Here is an 18,666-nt window from a genome sequence, read left to right as displayed (position 1 = left end):
TTTGTAACGTTTTGTTAACCAAAGTTGTCGTTGCGCACCATAATGAAAGGTTTTAGTATATGATTTGTATTCAGGACAAAAATTAGAATAAAACGACAATCAAATCAACTCAAACAGAAAAATGTCAATCCATTTCCATACAAAATCAATGTCAGTGGGAAATTTGCTACTGTTGCGCTGCCAGTAGCCTATGTGAGGAAAACGAGATATCAAAGAAGTTTCTAAAACACGTAGCTCTGTTTCGGCATCCAGGCGATTTCTTTGCTTTGTAAAAGCCAGACATGAAAAAGAATTGTCGTTTATAAATAGCTAGTTGAAACAATTACCATCAAATCGATTGTTTTGAAAGTTAGGCACGAATTCGTTTGCAAAAGATAACCAGAAGTGTGACGATGAAGTTTTTCGAATCTGGACAGCAAAGTAGAAGCATAACATATTGTAATTCAATCAGACTTTCTTTTTCATGAAGATGAAGGTCGCATGTGTTGACATCATCGATGCATGGATTGTTTATCCAAAAGTTTCCATGTCGAGGATCTTCATGTTACGCGAAATGAATCGTTAAATTGTTAGCCAACTCTTTCAATTGTTGACTCACAACACTCAGAACCTCTTTTTACTTTTTTCACCACTCCATTTCACCAGCATTTTCCACAGCAAATCGGCTTGTCTTCATTCCATTCTTTGAAAAACAAGATCTTTGCTTTCTCAAACTCCGGTTCTGGCAAATTTCCATTGCAGGCCTGACTTTATCCCGGAACTTCAAACTTGTCTAATTCCAAATTTTCCTTTCCAACAACTTTGAAATTTTTCATAATCAAGGACAAAATTCCCCATTTGTTTATGTATTTCTGTGTTTCAAAACTTTTTGAAAACTATTACGCAATTTGTCACAAAAACATTATCAACGGCACAGAATTAGGTCATCAAAAAGATCACCTTTATTATCAAACAATTTTACGTGGAGATATGTCAGTTTTACAGCTGTGCATGTTTCACAGTGCGATCACAATTTTACAATATGCTAATGACTCCACATTAAAATAAGCTTTGCAGAAAGTAAGATCTTTTGCGGACCGGCAAAAAAATTACACGGACCGGCACCGGTCCGAGGACCGGCGGTTAAGAACCACTGGGCTAGGCTAAACTGAGTAAGTTGTTTTGAATGAAACATTGTTGGTTTTGTACTTGTACTGTTATGTTAGCATAGATGGCTCTAACACTATATATCAAACATTGCGGTTAAACTGGACTTGCATGCAGAGCTGGCCAGGTGCAGAATTTTTTGTTCAGATTTGTGAGTAACTGAAAGTAACTGGTAACTGTAACTAGCAACTGTAACTAGTTACCATACTTTTTAAAATCGGTAACTGTAATGGTAACTCAGTTACTATTTTGGCCAAGTAACTGTAACTCAGTTACTTTTGAAAGTAACTTTGCCCACCTTTGTACATGCCTTTGCTTTCATTTGACAATGTTGCGGTTCTTGATGATAAATAGTTGTACTCCTCTTGCAGAGAGGATACTTTATCATTTCAATCAGTTAACCTCTCACCTTAAATCCACGATTCCGTCCATCCAGTACACCACTAAGTTACTTGTGGTTCCTCCTGGACTGCTTCCTTGGATGAAGACACCGAGAGCCTCTCCGAATGACATCGAGAAGATTCTTGTAAGAGCCCACGCCAATACTGTGACAACAATCCAGTCAAAAACATGAACATTAGTTTGTGAAGAAAATATGAATTTAGGTAAGCATAAGACAAGTTAGGGGTGAACAAATATGTTTAGGAAGCAGAGCTGTTATGAGAAAATGACATGATAACTTAATATTCTAGACAGGCAGAAATAATGTCACAACTAAGACCTTAAACGTCTCTGGTGAATTTAATCATAGAAGTTTGGGATGTTTCGGATAGAAAAGATTTCAACTTACGACAAGGCCCGATTGCCATGGTTTCAAGACTCCGCCTGTAGAAGGACGGTTGCTGGCAACTGTAGGCTAACCTTGTTTTACACAGTTTAACCAATCCTGAAAATATGCTCAACTGCATAAGTTGAGACTAGTACCTTCCTGTATTTATCTTTTTCATTTCTCATAATGAGATCGCTATGTTATTTGATTCACAAACACAGCAATCACTTACGCGGTAACACAATCAGCTGCATTAGGACCCCGAGAATGTAAGCTTTAGGCTTCTTCATGTAGCCCCACAAGGTCTTGTAGTGGACCGTCGCTCCGATTCCTATCATTCCTATGGCGATAATGACTCTGTGAATTGACAATTCTGGATAGTTATACATAATAAGAAGGTGAGTCCCATACTTGATCCAAGCATCGAGGGATGAGAAGATAAGGTTTTCATTATACTAAGCCTTCAGCACTAACGAGAATAGGGTGGCCAGCTCCTTTCTCTCTGCCGCTTTTCCTTCAGCAACTATGCCTACACAATTGATTAGACCCGCGGTAAATGTATTTATCAACAACCAGCATAAGCCGGGAGTCGAACCAGGATTGCATGATAGGAAATCAAGCGTCTTATCCACTGCGCCAACCCACCACGAGTTATACATACGCCAGCTCAAAAACAAAGAAGCTCCAACTTTTTTTACTTTAATAGCTCTCTTCAGTATTTATAGAGATGGAAAAAACGCGTAAGTTTCTTTGAGTATTGATTTAACAATTTTGCGATTATAAACCTTAGTTTTCCGCTTTCAAGTTTACCTTCTGTATCTTTTTTAATTATGACGTGTTTTGGAATTGTCTCCATGAATGACTAACTCCGCCGAGTAACGAAAACACTCAAGTTCAAGGGCAGATAATCCAACCTGCAGTGTTGCCTAACTAAGAAATACAAGGGGCAACAGTGCAAAGCGGGATCACCAAATCTCACCTAAAACCTTCTCACGTTTGTCAAGTTTTTTGTTATTCAGATCTAAAAGGTGAATATAATTTTAAACTTAATTTTGCAGTTAGTTTAGTGGAAAGGTCACGGATCACTGATTTAGGCATAGGTTGATTGATCAGTGCTTCCAAACGAATTATTTGTTTTTCAGAAAGAAAAATTTGCATTGCTATTTAACTAAACAACCATCTCAAAAGCATAGAAAACTTGATTATTGTTGCGTAGAGACGTCATCACAATGTGATTTACTGTAAGGGCAACGCTATTCAGCACAGAACATACGGAACCCAACAAATTTATGAGCCAATTTCATGGTCTCTTGACTATAATCAGGCAATGGAAAACAATGACAAAGCAAAACTGCACTAATACCTTAGCTTGCAAATTTGTTCTTTTTACATTGATTTGAGGGTTGCAGACATTAAAGCAATGTAAAAACGGATTTTGCTGTCTATTAAAAAGCAGTAACGGATGTACAGTTGTACACAAGACATCAGGACACAACATTTTATCGTCCAATCGTCCAAGTAAGCATTATAAAGAGAGATAACCAGAGTATCGGGCCATCCAAAAAAAGCATTTTACTTTAGTTGTTTTCGACGGAGGAAATCTCAAAAATGCTTCACAATTGTGGAGGGTTGTGTGACAAACTATTCCGTACTTTTGAATTCGGAGGACGCATAGCTATACAGTAACTACCAAATTTTTAAAAAGACCCACTGCTCACCCAAATACAACACAACATGCATATTTTAACAATCTAATTCTAAATTAAATGAAAGTAAATGCATGCTTGCTTTTTTGCAAATATTTCTTCTTTTTTTTGTTTTTGAGTGATGCCAAAAATTTTCACCGTTTTAGAATAAAACTTTGTCACTGAACTTTTCATTAAAAATCTTTCTTTGAATTTACCAATGATCCAAAAGGATGCACAGTGCAATGACACAACATTTTTCGTGGTTGCAAATCTAACTGTTTGGGAAACAATTTGACTGCAAAGTTTTAAATTGTTTCCTTGAAGCTTGAATTAAAAATACAATTGCCATAAATTTAGACCCTGAAAGAATCGATAAAATACAAAAACAACAATAAGAAGAAGATAATGATAAAGTTGGAAAAAAAATAAAACAAAAGCTAAATATTAAGTGATTTACAAAATACCACAAATTTTATTCAGAATAATAGCTGTAGGCTATTTACAATTGTCTTACGTTGTGACGGCATAAAGGATGGTTTCTTGCGAGTTGTCAGCTGGAGGACGCATCGTAGTCGTTAGGTTGAACAACCCTGAAGAGAATTGACCTTCTTAAATTCTTAATTTAAATTTATACGTAAACAATTGTTTCGTTTTTAAGGTTGATTGAAACGGAATCTTTCGTTAGATTCTTTCTTCCAAATTATAAAAAAAATTAGCATTATAAAAACAAATTAGCGAACGTTTTTAGCAATACATATAGCCCTTATCAAACCAAGTGTACAATTCTTTGTAATACAATTTAGGTAGAGAGATTACTTTTTTCAACCATGTTTAATGATTTTGATGTTATAGTGTATGCTTCTCTAGCATTTCTTATACAATGTATTTTTTTAATGCCTTGATAAGGGCTATAGCCTATGCATACTTTGCATAGCCGAAAACGTTTGCTATTTTGTTTTTGTGTTCATAATATGAAATGTAATGTTGTTGCTCAGTTATGTCTGCTTATGGTTTAAAAAAGTAACTTCTCTCCTCAAGTTTTGTAACAAATTTGGTTTCGTCTTGACATAAAATTCGTTGCCTGGATTTCAATTTGTCTCAAATATATATCTTTGTTAGAGCTTCGGTAGAGAGTTTGTCTTGTTGAACCATAGGCATACGAAGCCGAGCAACGTGATCAAGTTTAGCATCTTCAAGTTTATTACATTTACATAAACATAAAACTACGCTGTCCTTAGTTTCATTGTGGAACTAAAAAGTTGAAAAATATGCTACATTTAAATGGATACCCGTCATACTTTTTTGATAAAATATTAAAAACTTTTTTTGGATACGAAACCGAAAGATAAACCCGAAGAAGACGATTTTAGCAACTTTTTTGATATACCATTCTTGGGAAAAGATTCGGTAAGATTTTCAAAAAATCTAGCTAAAATTGTCAAAAAGAAATTTGATTGTGACATTTGCCCTGTTTATAGAACGTTCAAAGTAGGCAGATACTTTCAGCTGAAGTCGCCTACGCCCTTTGCTTTATGTTCTAATGTCGTTTATAAATTCAGTTGTTTGCGTGATGCAAGCCTGACATACATCGGTATGTCAACAAGACATTTATCGACTAGAGCTGGGCATAGGTGGGCAAAGTTACTTTCAAAAGTAACTGAGTTACAGTTACAGTTACTTGGCCAAAATAGTAACTGAGTTACCATTACAGTTACCGATTTTAAAAAGTAACTAGTTACCGTTACTAGTTACAGTTAATAGTTACTTTCAGTTGCTCACAAATCTGAACATAAAATTCTGTACCTGGCCAGCTCTGCATGCAAGTCCAGGTTAACCGCAATATTTGATATATAGTGTTAAAGCCAACCATGCTAACATAACAGCACAAGTGCAAAACCAACAAAGTTTTATTTAAAAAAAATACTCAGTGGCTTATATGTTTATTTCCTTTGAGAAATACGAGCATTTCAAAGTGCTCGTCACTCAGGCCTGCCCTTTTGGGCTTTAAAATGTCCCTGCCCAATCGTCGTCGTCGTGTGAGCCTCTGGAGCCGAGAGTCCATCCTTTTACCGCCCCAGATTCACGATGTTCCCGGACTACACTGGAAGGTTACTAGAGAGCAGCCAGTCTTTGGTTTCATCATTCATGACACGCAGACCTTCCACTCCGTTAGGTGGCTTGAAGATGTTAGGCTAACAGTCATTGATGATGTCCGCCCCGATAGTTCAATTGGTTAGCGCGTCACTTCTGAAACGAAGAAGCTTCAAGATCAAGCGGCACTGGTTCGACTCTCAGGGCATACGCTTGAGCAACGCACGTTAAGGACTGCTCTCCATTTAGCGACATCTAATAGATGGAATAATTTCCCGGCAACAAGACTTCAACAATCAGAAACTTCACTCTGTCAATCTCGGTGACCGGGCCTGCGTCAGTGATTCAAAGCCTCTACAAGTATGCGAAACTTCCAGGGTTAAGTTCTGCAAGAAGCTTTCCCAGTCCGAGGATAAAGATTTATTCAATCAATCAATCAATGATGTGGTCTGCGGTCTGTTCCTCGGCCCCACATTCATATGAGGAGGAAGAGGCCATTTCCCATTGGTGCATGGTTGAACAGAAAAGCCCGACGCCCGTACGGAGACGGTTGAGGTGCACCCATGCCTGTCTTGGTAGTGTCAGATCGATGGAGCATGTGTCGGCGTCGGGGATGAACGAATAACGTCTGGTGATGAACAAGTGCTGCAATGAAAACAATATTTTTACTGCAGCACTTGACGGAATGGGAGTGTTATGTTTTTAAAACAGTTTTTTTTATCGGTCCAATTGTGAATCTTGATCCGCTTAACTTGTCCTCAGGGTCCGCTTCCAAATACTCCTGTAACAGATTCAACGCGCATTGCTTTCTTTTCTTGGTTTTTGCGTAAAGTGGTGCAAAAAGTCCTTCGTGGCTCTACCTACCACCATCCACTTCGGTGTCGCTGCTATACTCCCCTCTTCAGCAGAGCAGTTTGCTTCTTCAATTGCTTGAAGCATGTTCTGTGTTATTTTGGTCTTCAATTCAGCAGTGTCGCTTAATGATCAGGCATTAAACTCAAATAAGTCTAAATTGTGGGTGGAATGCAGTCGCAAGCTGAAAGTCGCTGTCCTCGAACCAATGACCAAATCTGGTTTGTATTGCTTCCACAAGAACGTCCACCAACGGCAAGCAATCAGCAATGCTGTTGCTGGTTTTAATGTCAGACAATCTTTTTAGAGGCATTGCAAGCGTTACACTAAATGCAATAAATTTCAACTTCTTGAAGGTAACTAAGTAGCCTAACTGACTATAAGCATCAACAAATTGCTTTTAATTGCTGCGTGTTTCTTGATGCTTATAGTCAGTTAGTTAGTTACCTTCAAGAAGTTGAAATTTACTGCATTTTTATAAATATTTTCAGTTTCCTGATGAGGGCTTAAGTTAAACCGAAAACGTTTGACTGTTAAACTCATTTGTAAATATGTAAAATATATTATTATAATGCTCAACCCTGTTGTATTGTTGTGTCTTGCCTGTCTTTGGTACATATTGATTAATCGCCAAGAGGAATTAATTTAGCCAAATCAGTTATCAAAAATCGCCAAAAAGGAGCCAAATCATAAATATGAAGCTAAACGTCTTAAAAAATCGCCAGATTTCTGGACTTTAGCGATAAATTCGCCAATATGGCAACCCTTCTCCACCAGACTACAAAACAAAAGTAGAACCGCGCATGCGCAGTGCTGCGCCGATACATCTGCGAGAAAAATGCATTATTGCGCAAAACGCAGAAAACACGCACTAAGCAAGACACAAACACATGTAGAGAAATAAGCGGGAATTAAAAACTGAAATTTCAATACAAAAGTAACTTGTAACTGTAACTATTGAAAAAGTGCTAAAATAGGAACTAGTTACCGCGTTTCGTTACTTTTGGAAAATAGTAACGAAGTTACCGTTACAGTTACTCAAAAAGTAACTAGTTACAGTAACTAGTTACTTTTGTAACTAGTTACTGCCCACCTCTGGAGCTGGGGAACACCTGAATTTGAATTCTATACAGAAAAGCGCAATTAAAGATCACATTTTTTCATGTACAGAATGCCAAAATAACGTTTCTATCAAGCAGTTTGAGATCATGTCTAGAGGCAGGTCTGAGTATCAAACTAAGATCTTGGAAGCCCTGTACATAAAACGTCACAATCCACTTTTAAACAGACAATTGTATGCTTGCGGGCTGCGGCTCGTCTTTCTTGCTCTCTGTATTTTAAAATTAGTTTTTTCGCACCTTGCCTTTTTACCATATCATGTGACCTGTTTAACACCTTTTGATGCAGTTACCTTTGATCTCGTGGAGCCTATATCGTTGAGTTTGAGCTAGTCAGAAGTACTGTGCAGTTTTTTGTCTTTTTCTGTTTATAGATTTAGTTAACCATTGTATTATTTTCAGATGTAGTTAATTTGTATGTATGTTATTCCTGAAGAGGACATCTTGTGATGTCGAAAACGTTCGATACTTAATTTGTTGCGTAGTTTTATGTTTATGTAAATGTAATAAACTTGAAGATGCTAAACTTGATCACGTTGCTCGGCTTCGTATGCCTATATTTCTTTGTAAAGAATACCGTTTCGAACAACTCTATTATCTACCAACCATCTAAACTCTAAACGAGTAAAATCCATCAGAATAAAACAAGTGAATAAAAACTCTTTTAGTATCAGGTGAAAAATTGCCCGGGCTAATTAATCATTAAGGCCCCGATCGAATGAAAATGGAAGACGCCATAATCGAGTTTCACTCTTGTTCAGGATCATCAGTGGTGCATATGCAATTTTATGCATGAGTCTTGAGCGGGAAGTCTTCCGCCCAAGACAAAGTAAATAGGATTGCTCTATCCTACGTCATAGTCAGCGAAGGCTGCTAATTCAAGTAACTCACCAAAAAAAATCAGAATAAACTTAAATTACTTACCAGTATCGTTTCCACAAGAATTATTTGCCATTGTAATCATCAAACACGGATCGAATGTAGCTGTGTCTATTGTTCGTGTCATTTCCGTCACTGTGTCCATTGTGCCTGCCATGTCCGTCGCTGTGTCCATTGTGCCTTCCATGGAAGTGGCTGTGTCCATTGTGCCTGCCATGTCCGTCGCTGTGTCCATTGTGCCTGCCATGTTCGTCGCTGTATCCATTGTGCCTGCCATGTTCGTCGCTGTGTCCATTGTGCCTGCCATGTCCGTCGCTGTGTCTATTGTGGCTGCAATGTCCGTCGCTGTCGCAGAATTCAATTTAGTTGTTTCAGCAGTTATTGTATCAGTAGTATTCACTGTGCATGTAGTGCTCCCAGTTTTGATGAGAAAAATTGAATGTACACTTACAATTACAAATTCACAATACAAAAAAGCCGAAATAAAACTTTGAAAAGTCCTTAATGTTTTCCTGCTTTTGAACAATATTAGATACGACATTTTATGTCATCTTATGTTGTAAAAATAGAAATACACATTTACACATAGTTTTTATGAAAAAGTAATGCATGTGCAAGACTTACTTTCTTATTTCAATGCTTTAAAATACAATAGTTTATAAAACTAAGTAACTCTTCGTGAACAGCATTTTCTAACACAAACAGTAACTCATCTGTTCCATAACAAGTTTACAGAACCAACTATGACCAACAATTCAACATACGCGGTGTTTGTGAGGAACAAAGAAGCAATTAGAATTTTTTTCAAAGATCTAATTTGTTTTCAAATGACACGATTGTTCTCAAATCCACTATTTTATTGCATTCGCGTAAACCTCGCTGTAGGCTACAAACCACTTTACACACTTTTTCTTCGTTTAAAAGTAAAATAGCTTGAACGTTTGAATGCATTGCATATCTTTCTAGTCTAGGGGGTTGTTTTCTTAGTTCTTGTTTTTGAACGGATAAGAGAAACTGCTTATCAAATGCTCGTTACGTTTTTAGTTTGTGTGTGCTGGCAAACTGGTATTTTGTTTCTTTATTGAGGTTGAAACAAAATTGAAATATTTTCTCGCCATATTCTACAACATAACAAGCGCATTCGTCTGATGGAGTTCATTCGTATTGGTTTGTTTGGGCAAATTAAGTTTAATATCCTAACGTTTGATGAATTTTTTATTATTTTGAAGATCAAATTTAACATCCAGAAAGAATGATTTAGGAACTTAACACAACCGTCCCAGAGCAGACTAAATTAATCAACATTTTAGTCAAATTGATAAGCCATGCAGATTAGGTTAAACTCATCACGTCATCAACTGGCCAACGGCGATTATTTCATATATTTACACAATTCACAAATGAGCTAGATTCATACTTCCGTCCCAACAATATTGTGCAGGGGTGGGCAACTGTTGCTTGCGGGGCGAGGTGACCAGATTTCAATAAAAGCAGACGTGCAAGCTACTGTGGTTCGTAGAGTCGTCCACCTCATTGGATGCTTTTTGGCGCTTATTCATTTGCTAATACGTAGTCAAGATGTTAATATTACGTAAAAAGGTAAATTTATTAATGAACATATTTCTTTTTTCACTATGTAGATACCAATGATTTGATTTAGCCTGATGCTGCGAGTTCGCTGTGGTAATAGCGAAATGCATTAGTTTTCGGAACACAGTTCCCTAGCTATGTGCAATCATCATTACACATCTGTGTTCCGAAAGCTAGTGCATTTCGCTACTATACCACAGCAAACTTGCAGCATCAGGCTAAAACAGATCGCTTGTACCTACAATGTGAAAAAATAAACATGTAATAAATTTACTTTTTAACGTAATTTTAACATCTTGACGAATTATTAGCAATTGAATAAGCCACACAAAGCATAGAGCGAAACTCAATCTATTGCCAATTATTTTTGTCGAGTATGTTCTGAGATGAAAATTTTGTGGCTCGTAAATAAAATCTTTGGTAATTAAATCAAAACATACTTTCACTTTCGCGGTTACAATATTACAATTGAAAACTCCAAGTTGGAATTTTCCTAGAAAATATGGAACGCTAATATTTATAATGGCAAATGTCAAAATAACACTTGAAATGCGTCTAAGCAACGTAAACTTGTGGCTCGGGTTGTAGTTCGTAACCGACATAAGCAGCTTTTTGGGTTGAAAAAAAAATCGTTTTTTTTTAGTTTGAGACTCAACATCTGCTAAACGTTGAACCAACTTTCAAAGAACTGATTTTTCTAGATGGTTGTAATTAATTTTAAAACAAAGTGATCTAAAGTAGAATTGGGTCGCCGATAGAATATAATCGTCCGCCTCTGAAGCGAAGAGGTGGTGCCGATGCATTTGAAATAAACGTTCCGCATGAATGGTTTAATTCTACTAACCCAGACAGCAAATCAATGTGACAAACGATTGATTTGTTGTCTGGCTACTCATTGGTGACGCACAGTTTCCTGCAAACCGTAAAATGACTATTGACAGAAGATAACTTGTTCAGAAGAAGCGTTCTTTCTGGCGCAGCACACGACTGACTACTCACTATAGAACAGCGAGTATTGCATTTCGCTAACCATACCGGTGTAGCCTCTACACTAGCCATTAAGACATTTTCAAAAACATGTGATTCTCGCCTGTCGTGGAAGAAGTATCCTTGCCGAGAAACAGAAGATACTAACATTTTGCCTACAAACCTAAAAATCACTGTTTATATAATTATCCTGTGTCTCTTACGCTATATGAACTGTCCTAGTCTAAAATAAACCCGATAAAAATGTTAATATTATAATTATCTTAGTCAAACGTTTCCCTCTTTATATGCCGAGAATAACAGTAATTTTGTGCTTCGAAAATTGAATTTGATGATTTAAAAAGGAAATAACTGCGTTGTACCATGCTAAGCAGGCACTTGAGCCAGCTCCATGAAGAAGTCAGTCTTGTCTGATTGATGAAATGTCAGAATAAACGCGAATAGTCGCCAGAAACAGCTTATGAAAGTTCAGCCACCAGAAAACTCACGTCACGATATTAAATCGCCATTGTTTATTTATTGTCGTTCTGAAACAGACAACTTAGACACCTTTTTAATTTATCGCTATTGTAAAGTCTCTATCTACGACTCTATATTAATGACGAGATAGTCTGTATTTACCTCCGCCATAACCACCGAATGCATCCTAGCTGCTTTGTTCAAGAAAGAACACTATCGGTATCATTTTTTAATGTTTGGTTTAACCATTTTTTATCAAGCATATTCCTTGCTGTTGAGCATAGAAGTGGAAACTCTCCCAGTCTGTCATTAAACTAGAGATGAGATCATGAATACGCCTGTCAGTGAAATGCAGAACCAATTCTGTGTTGTGATTGTGAATAACACTTTTCAAAATTAATTATTAAGGTCGAAATAAATATCACGGAGACACAAATTATTTAAAATAATTTTTAATTTTCAAAAAATTTTCAATTTAAAAAAAAACTGTTGTTCCGAAAATCTTTGCAATTTTGCTATTTAATTTTTGTTTCAATTTGGCAACAAATTTAAAATTTTAATTAAAGCAAGAGTTTTTGAAGCAGTTAAACAAAAATTTTACAATATTCATAACCCCAGATAAATTTTCTATGTTTTATCAAAAAATGACAATGATGCGACTTGTAATAAAAGAGTTATAAGCGCTTAACCTTGATGCTGAATCCGCACCGCCTGGGAATTCGTTGAAATAAGAACCTAGAGATGCAAGAGTTTATTGATTCTCATCTAACCTTTCAACCATCTCAACGCCAGCTGCTGGTTAATATTCCTGTCACTTCTTTTTCGACCATACGTTTTCTGTGTCGTGATAAGATAACGATGTGAGGTAATTGTGCTGACATCCTCAACGTGTTATGTCAGAAGGAATATAATCTGCATCATTACTGATACCCTCACTTGGCTTGGAATCGAACCAACACCCACCAATGCAATGGCATGGACCTACCAACTCTACAGTCAGTTAATTAGTGGATTTGTAAAATTCCAGTATTTTGAAAACCTCATAACTGATCAACTGAGAAATAAATTTTGATTGACCCTGTAACGTTTTGCAAGGCCTGAGGCATTCTTCCACGAAGCTAAGCCTAGCTTATCACAACTGAAGAATTTGCTTGTCGCCAAAACAAGTTTCTTCGATGTCCTCCGAGCATTTTAAAACGAGCTAAGTCGATAGCAAAGTCTTTAAGTCAAGCGTTTTTGAATCACTCAATGTTGCAGCAAAATTACCCAACCAAGAAAAATGTCATGCATAAATGAGAAGCATTCTGCGGGCGGTCAGTGAGACATTCATAGTAGGCTACAATCTTGTAATTTAACTCTTCTTGATAAGCTTCATTTCCAGTAGCCTTTAAAAGTGCAATTTTCAACTGAACACTTTCTGTTTTGTTTTTATTAGTGTATAGAAAAAAATTTATGTTACTGTTTACGGTGTTTTAATTTTTATGTCAAAGCAATTTGATCTCCATACAATATAAAGCAAATAAACAAAATTAAATTTTTAAATCGAGTGTCTTATTTTATAAGGTTTTCAATTTTTTCCATAACTAAAGTTATTTCACGCTTTAACCACACAGTTTAAACATTTCTACTTCACTGCGTTTTATACAAGAAAATCTCGCAATTGAAACGCTCAAAGTCAAATCACATTTCGTAACATCCTCACACTCCAAACTGTTCAGTGAAAGTACCAGATGATTGAACGCCCATATTTAATATCCAGGAATAAAAGCAACTTTATTAAAGCCGGTAGACGTTGAAACGACGCAAAAAAAACATGAAAATAAAATTTAAACTTTTACTCTGATTGTATTTTTTGCATTGCTAAAACCTTTTGAGACTCGACGTACAACACTATTGTGATTAAATATTAAATATGATTGTTACGTCACTTTTTATTTGAACTGAAATGATCTAACGCCCATTCAAACCTTCTGCTTGGATCATGGGAATATACAGCACAGCATCAATAGATACAGTTCCATACAACATATTGTTCCTTCATTTGCTGTGTTGATATCTTGCTTTGAAAACTTACTCGACTACGCGGTTGAATAACTAAGAGCTCGTCACACAATGCAGAAGAAGTGTCACTTTGTGCGCTGTGAATTCGTTAGTAAAAAAATACAAACACTTCCATGAAAGAAAATGTTTTTGCATTTATTGTTTTTTATCGTCTCAATTAGTCAGCAGATTCATCGTTTTGCAAAGGCTACTTTCTCACTGATTACCCGCATCTAAGAAACGGAGCAACGTAACGAGCCTACGGTACCACAAAACAAACTCTCTGCCGAAGCTCTAACATCAAAGAAACTTTACAAAAACGCTATTTATCGACACGTTCCTCTTCTTGTTTCATAAACATTTTTATTGACTGAAAAATATCAAAGAAAAGCAATTTTAATTTCTAGGACACTTGCTGCGAAAAGGAAAATTTGAACATCTCTCTCTCTCACATGCAAAATTGAAGAGAAACGTGCCCAAGCAATACCTTGGCCCAAGGCAGACTAAGATTGACCTACTTAAACCAACACCAACATACACCTAACACACACAGCAAAAGACCGAAAATCTTCGAAACTTTTCAGACAAAAGGCAGTCAATGCTTGCAATCAAGCACAACAATAAAAAGAAGAAATTGAGCTTCGTTACTTCATACCAGTCGGCAGTCGCCCATTGCTTCAACCATGACTGCAGTAGAACAATTAAAACTCGATGGCATCAAATCGTGCGTTGCAAAGTCGCTTACTTTGTCTCCAGTCTTGAACTACAAAGCTTGAATCGTGCAAATACAACGCATTCTTGATTTCTCGGCATGCGAATGCGAGCAAACGGCTCAATGGGATTGCTTTGCAAGTTATGCATTCCCCCGAAGCAACATTGCATTGTTTCTGGCAACGTACGCCCTCAAAGCGTGCACAACAGCGTAAAAGTCACAGCAAGTTTTCATAGCAGTGGCGAGTCCCCATTGAAATTGGCGAGGTTGCCACTCCTAAAACACACAAAAGTAACTTTAGTAAGGGACATTTGCAAGGTCGGATTAATGCAGACCTACACATAACTCTGATTTTGACCAAAGCAAATGAAGTCACCCCCTCCCCTTTTAAAGTTACTTGCTGAACCCGCCTTGTCTTATGGTTTTGTCAATAACCCTGTCATGAATTCTGGTTGGTCTGGATTTGCTTTCAGGTCGGGTCATACTATGCAGCCTAGCGTAATCGTTAAAAGTAGTAGCCTACTGGAGTACTGGTATTGCTCCTTAAAACCTGTGGCGATAAACATTAAGTAAAATAACATAATCAAGAAGAATATTGCATTCCTGGAAGGGAGAAGAGAGCTCAGCCCAAGTTTGATAAAGATGGTGGCTCAAGGGGCCTCTCTTAAGCTTTTTTTCAGATCTTGACGGAACAATAACATCTTGAACTGTTGTCTTACAACAGAGCAATAAATATTACGACCATAAGTTTATGACACGCGCTGTTTCTATGGTTCGGTCAGATGTCCTTTTTTTACAATCATTCAATGATCATACATTCACACTACCATTCAACGATCATTGTGTGCCACCGATAACTAAACTCCATGAAGTTATACCTCACCTGCTGGTGACGCGCCCCCTGGTATGGACCTGCCCGGCCGACTTGGGTCAAGCTCAACAGAATTCGAAAAGGAGTTGGCCGATGTGCAAGTGGGGTTTGGCTCTTCATCGGCTTGCGAATGCGGCGGGAAGGAACAAACTGCTGACAATGTCGCTTTTAATGTCCCATTTACAAGGTGCCAAATGGAATGCATGGCATAACAGCACTGAACGAAGTTACACTCACCTGGCTTTCAATCACTAGTCCGGAAATCTGAACAATCCTGTCACAGACGAAAGAAGAACACCTTTCAAACAAGATATCTCTCAAAAATTACTTCTAGGAATATTATAACAAAATAATTTTGCAGGAAATGCAGTTTGTTTTACGTTTCCTGATCCACATCTAAAATTACCACTACACACCCCTCCGTCAACGCTACTGTTCCCAGGTAAATACCCTTCATGCGTCACGCATAGCGAACAAAACAAATGAATTCAGGGTCTGCAGGTTCAAGTGGAGAAGGATATTGAGCCCCATGTCAAGGAAGTGTCACAATGAAGTGAATGTAATCCAACCGCTTTCTCAACAGCTCAGCTCGCACATGACGCGGTTTTCTTTGAATCAGTCTCAACGCAAGAGGTCACACTAGGTGATCTTGTTATTCAGTTTGCAACTGAGTGTTATTAAGATAACGATAATGTGCATTTTCAGTTAGCATCCATCGCGGATCTGTGTTGTCACTTTGCAAAGTAAACAGGGTAGACAGGCGCAGCTGCATAGAGGTGCAACGCAGAGCTTTCGAAATCGATTGCTCAGCTGATTTAACATCACCTATAACAAAATCTTTGATACGACCAGAAAAGGAATCGAACCCATGTTTGCCGATTGAGAGCCTAAGAAGCTGACCAACAAACCAGTGACCTTGGTGAAACCCTAAATCTTCCAAGCCACAACAAACCAGTCCTTTATCAGATTGACGTTGAAACAAAAACAAAAAAAATTATGGCTGATACTTTTTGAGATGGAAACGTCGATTCTTACATAGAAAACACAATTTTTACATTGTTTCAACATATTGAAACGTTGAAACGATGAAAAGCGAAGCTATGCAACGCAAATGACGTAATGTGATAGTTACAAAACCTTTACAAAAACGAAAGAAAAAAGATTACGAAGTTACTATTTTCAACTTCTTTCTTACCGGGAAGATTTCAGCCGACAATAAATTGAACTTTACTTCAGCAAATACACCATTAAGTTTGAGAGTTGAAAAGATAGTAACTTTTTCATTAATTTATGGTAAAACAACTTCAAATCGACAAGAAACTTTTTTATTGAAAAGATGCTAAAGTCATAGAAAAGATCAGGCACTTCCTTTGTGGGCGATCACAAATCTAAAACTTCGACGAATCATTAAATGACATAAAGTTTTTGCTCGAAGCCAATCTTTATACCATCGACGACTAGCTATCTCCCACTTAATAGCACCCACAAGAAACTTAATCGTTTCTCAGCGCAAAGTTTTGCAACCTGGTAAGTAAGGCTTAGTATTATTTTTGGAGATGAATAGTTCTTGTTGCGTTGATGCTTTGCTGCAAATGCCTGACTGAAAGATTTCAAACATTCTATGTGGTCGTTCGGCCACCGACTATAAGCCTGTTCTTAGTTGAATTCTACAATTAATTTCTATCATCGTAATAAATTTGTCTTAGCCTATTTGGCAATGTTCGCTCAAATATTTTTTCACTGGGGTCTAAGTTTTTAGAAATAAAAGACTAAAGAGTTTGAAGTGGGGTGAAGGGATTTTGGGAAAATAACATTCAAACTGAACTATGCTGATATACGTCTAAACTCTCTCAGTACAGCAATGTGCTTCCTAGCGTATCACAAATGGAAAAATCACTACCGGTACGCTGAATTACTTATATAGAAATAAAGCGTTCAAATTTAGTGTTCGATTTACTGCTCTGAAGAGACTTTAAGGTCGAAACAGTGACATCCTGTCTGTAGTTATGTTGAAAATTATTATTCACTCTGTTATGTTGCGCTATCGAAACAAACAAATCTACTTGACTTGGCTAATAGCTTCTGCCGTTACAAGTCTGATGGCGTTGCAGATGACACGTTGTATTTCTGCAAGGCATGTTCCTCAATGCACCAGATGGTTAATTAGCCCTTGAGGCACAATCTAAGTGCTTATTTTCTAAATCTGATAACTTCCGGAAAGAAAACGTTGGTCAACAACCAATTTGCTTCTGAAACGAATTGTGTCATCTAGGCTAATTTCAGATAGCTGGACGCAAATATCGCACTGAAATTGGGTTGATTAGCTCTAGTTTTTGAGATAAGACACCATGTCGAAATGTGCATTAGGGTACCTGCCGATGAAGTACACTGTAGGCGTACCTCATCATAAAAAAATACAAAATAAAAAAAGAATCTTTTCATAAAAACGCGGCATGGTAGCTTTGCATTAGATTGCCACCACATGGGCGGTGAGATAGCGCAGTGAAAAAGGCGTTTACTTTCCAATCATGCAATCCTGGTTCGACTACGGCTTCAGCCGGTTATTGAAAAACACCGCTCACCTCTACCCAGGGTGCAATAACTAGGGTGGGCGTAGTTGCCGAAAGAAAGGCGGCCGAGAGAAAGGAACTGGCCACCCTACTCTCGTTAGTGCCAATGGCTAATACCGATAGTGCCGATTATGCATGGGGCTCACTTTCAGCTTTTTTCTAACTGCAAAGAAAGACTAGCATGACTGCCAATCATTGACTCCAGAGGAGAAACACGTCCCACATCGCCCCACTAGCCTACAAGTTCAGTTTGTTTTTATTCCTGATCATCACAACGAAAAACAATATATGCCAAACATAGGAGAGGTCTAGAAAAGGGTAGAGCTAAAATAACAGACCGAAATAACAACCCTGGTTCATAATTGTTTTAATAAAACTTTCTAACGTCTTGCAAGCAGCAAACAATAGAGTAGACCACACCTGTGATTATTGCAAATATTCCAATCTTCTAAAAACTTGAACAGCCTGTTTCACCCATTTGAAAGTAGCTATTTGTAGATAACTCTCGAATTTTAACAAAAATGTAAAAAAAACTCACAACTAAACGCCGTTTAAGATACCAAGCAATGACAACTCATCCTTGCAGCATCTGTGAAAATCGTCAGTTTGAGAAAAATTTGGCTATTAAGTAGTCCAGAACATTGCCCGAGGAATTTCTACCGACGAAACCTCAACATTAAAATAACCTTTCTGTGGTAACTTGCTGTTCATTCAACTCCTGAACCACAACCACAATGACGAAGTACTCTGTGTTGCGCGAAAAAAAACTGTGTTGCTTTAGGTAGCCAGGAAAGAATAACAAGACGATACTGTTGTGAACCAGTTGGGGTCCGGTATGAAGGCTTAAACTTAATCTGAAAATAAAAACACTATCAAGGCACTTCTATAACATAA

At 37.4% G+C, this 18,666-nt stretch overlaps 1 protein-coding gene across 1 annotated transcript in view; it reads right to left on the bottom strand.

Moving 5' to 3' along the window:
- The window catches only part of LOC145785440 (ileal sodium/bile acid cotransporter-like), a 35,893-nt gene extending 17,626 nt beyond the window's left edge, over nt 1-18,267 (bottom strand). Inside the window, exons 1-5 of the mRNA XM_082597097.1 lie at nt 18,193-18,267; nt 8,589-8,888; nt 4,118-4,193; nt 2,148-2,272; nt 1,556-1,691 (exon numbers count right to left, since the gene is read on the bottom strand). Coding sequence (XP_082453223.1) covers nt 1,556-1,691; nt 2,148-2,272; nt 4,118-4,193; nt 8,589-8,850 — 599 coding nt within the window. The 5' untranslated portion in view covers nt 8,851-8,888; nt 18,193-18,267. The remainder of the gene's footprint in view (nt 1-1,555; nt 1,692-2,147; nt 2,273-4,117; nt 4,194-8,588; nt 8,889-18,192) is intronic.
- Nucleotides 18,268-18,666: the final 399 nt, after the last annotated feature.

This window comes from Aplidium turbinatum, chromosome 16 (genome assembly GCF_918807975.1).
Source record: "Aplidium turbinatum chromosome 16, kaAplTurb1.1, whole genome shotgun sequence".
NCBI classification, from domain to species: Eukaryota; Metazoa; Chordata; class Ascidiacea; order Aplousobranchia; family Polyclinidae; genus Aplidium; species Aplidium turbinatum.
This window is presented reverse-complemented; position numbering and strand designations above follow the sequence as displayed.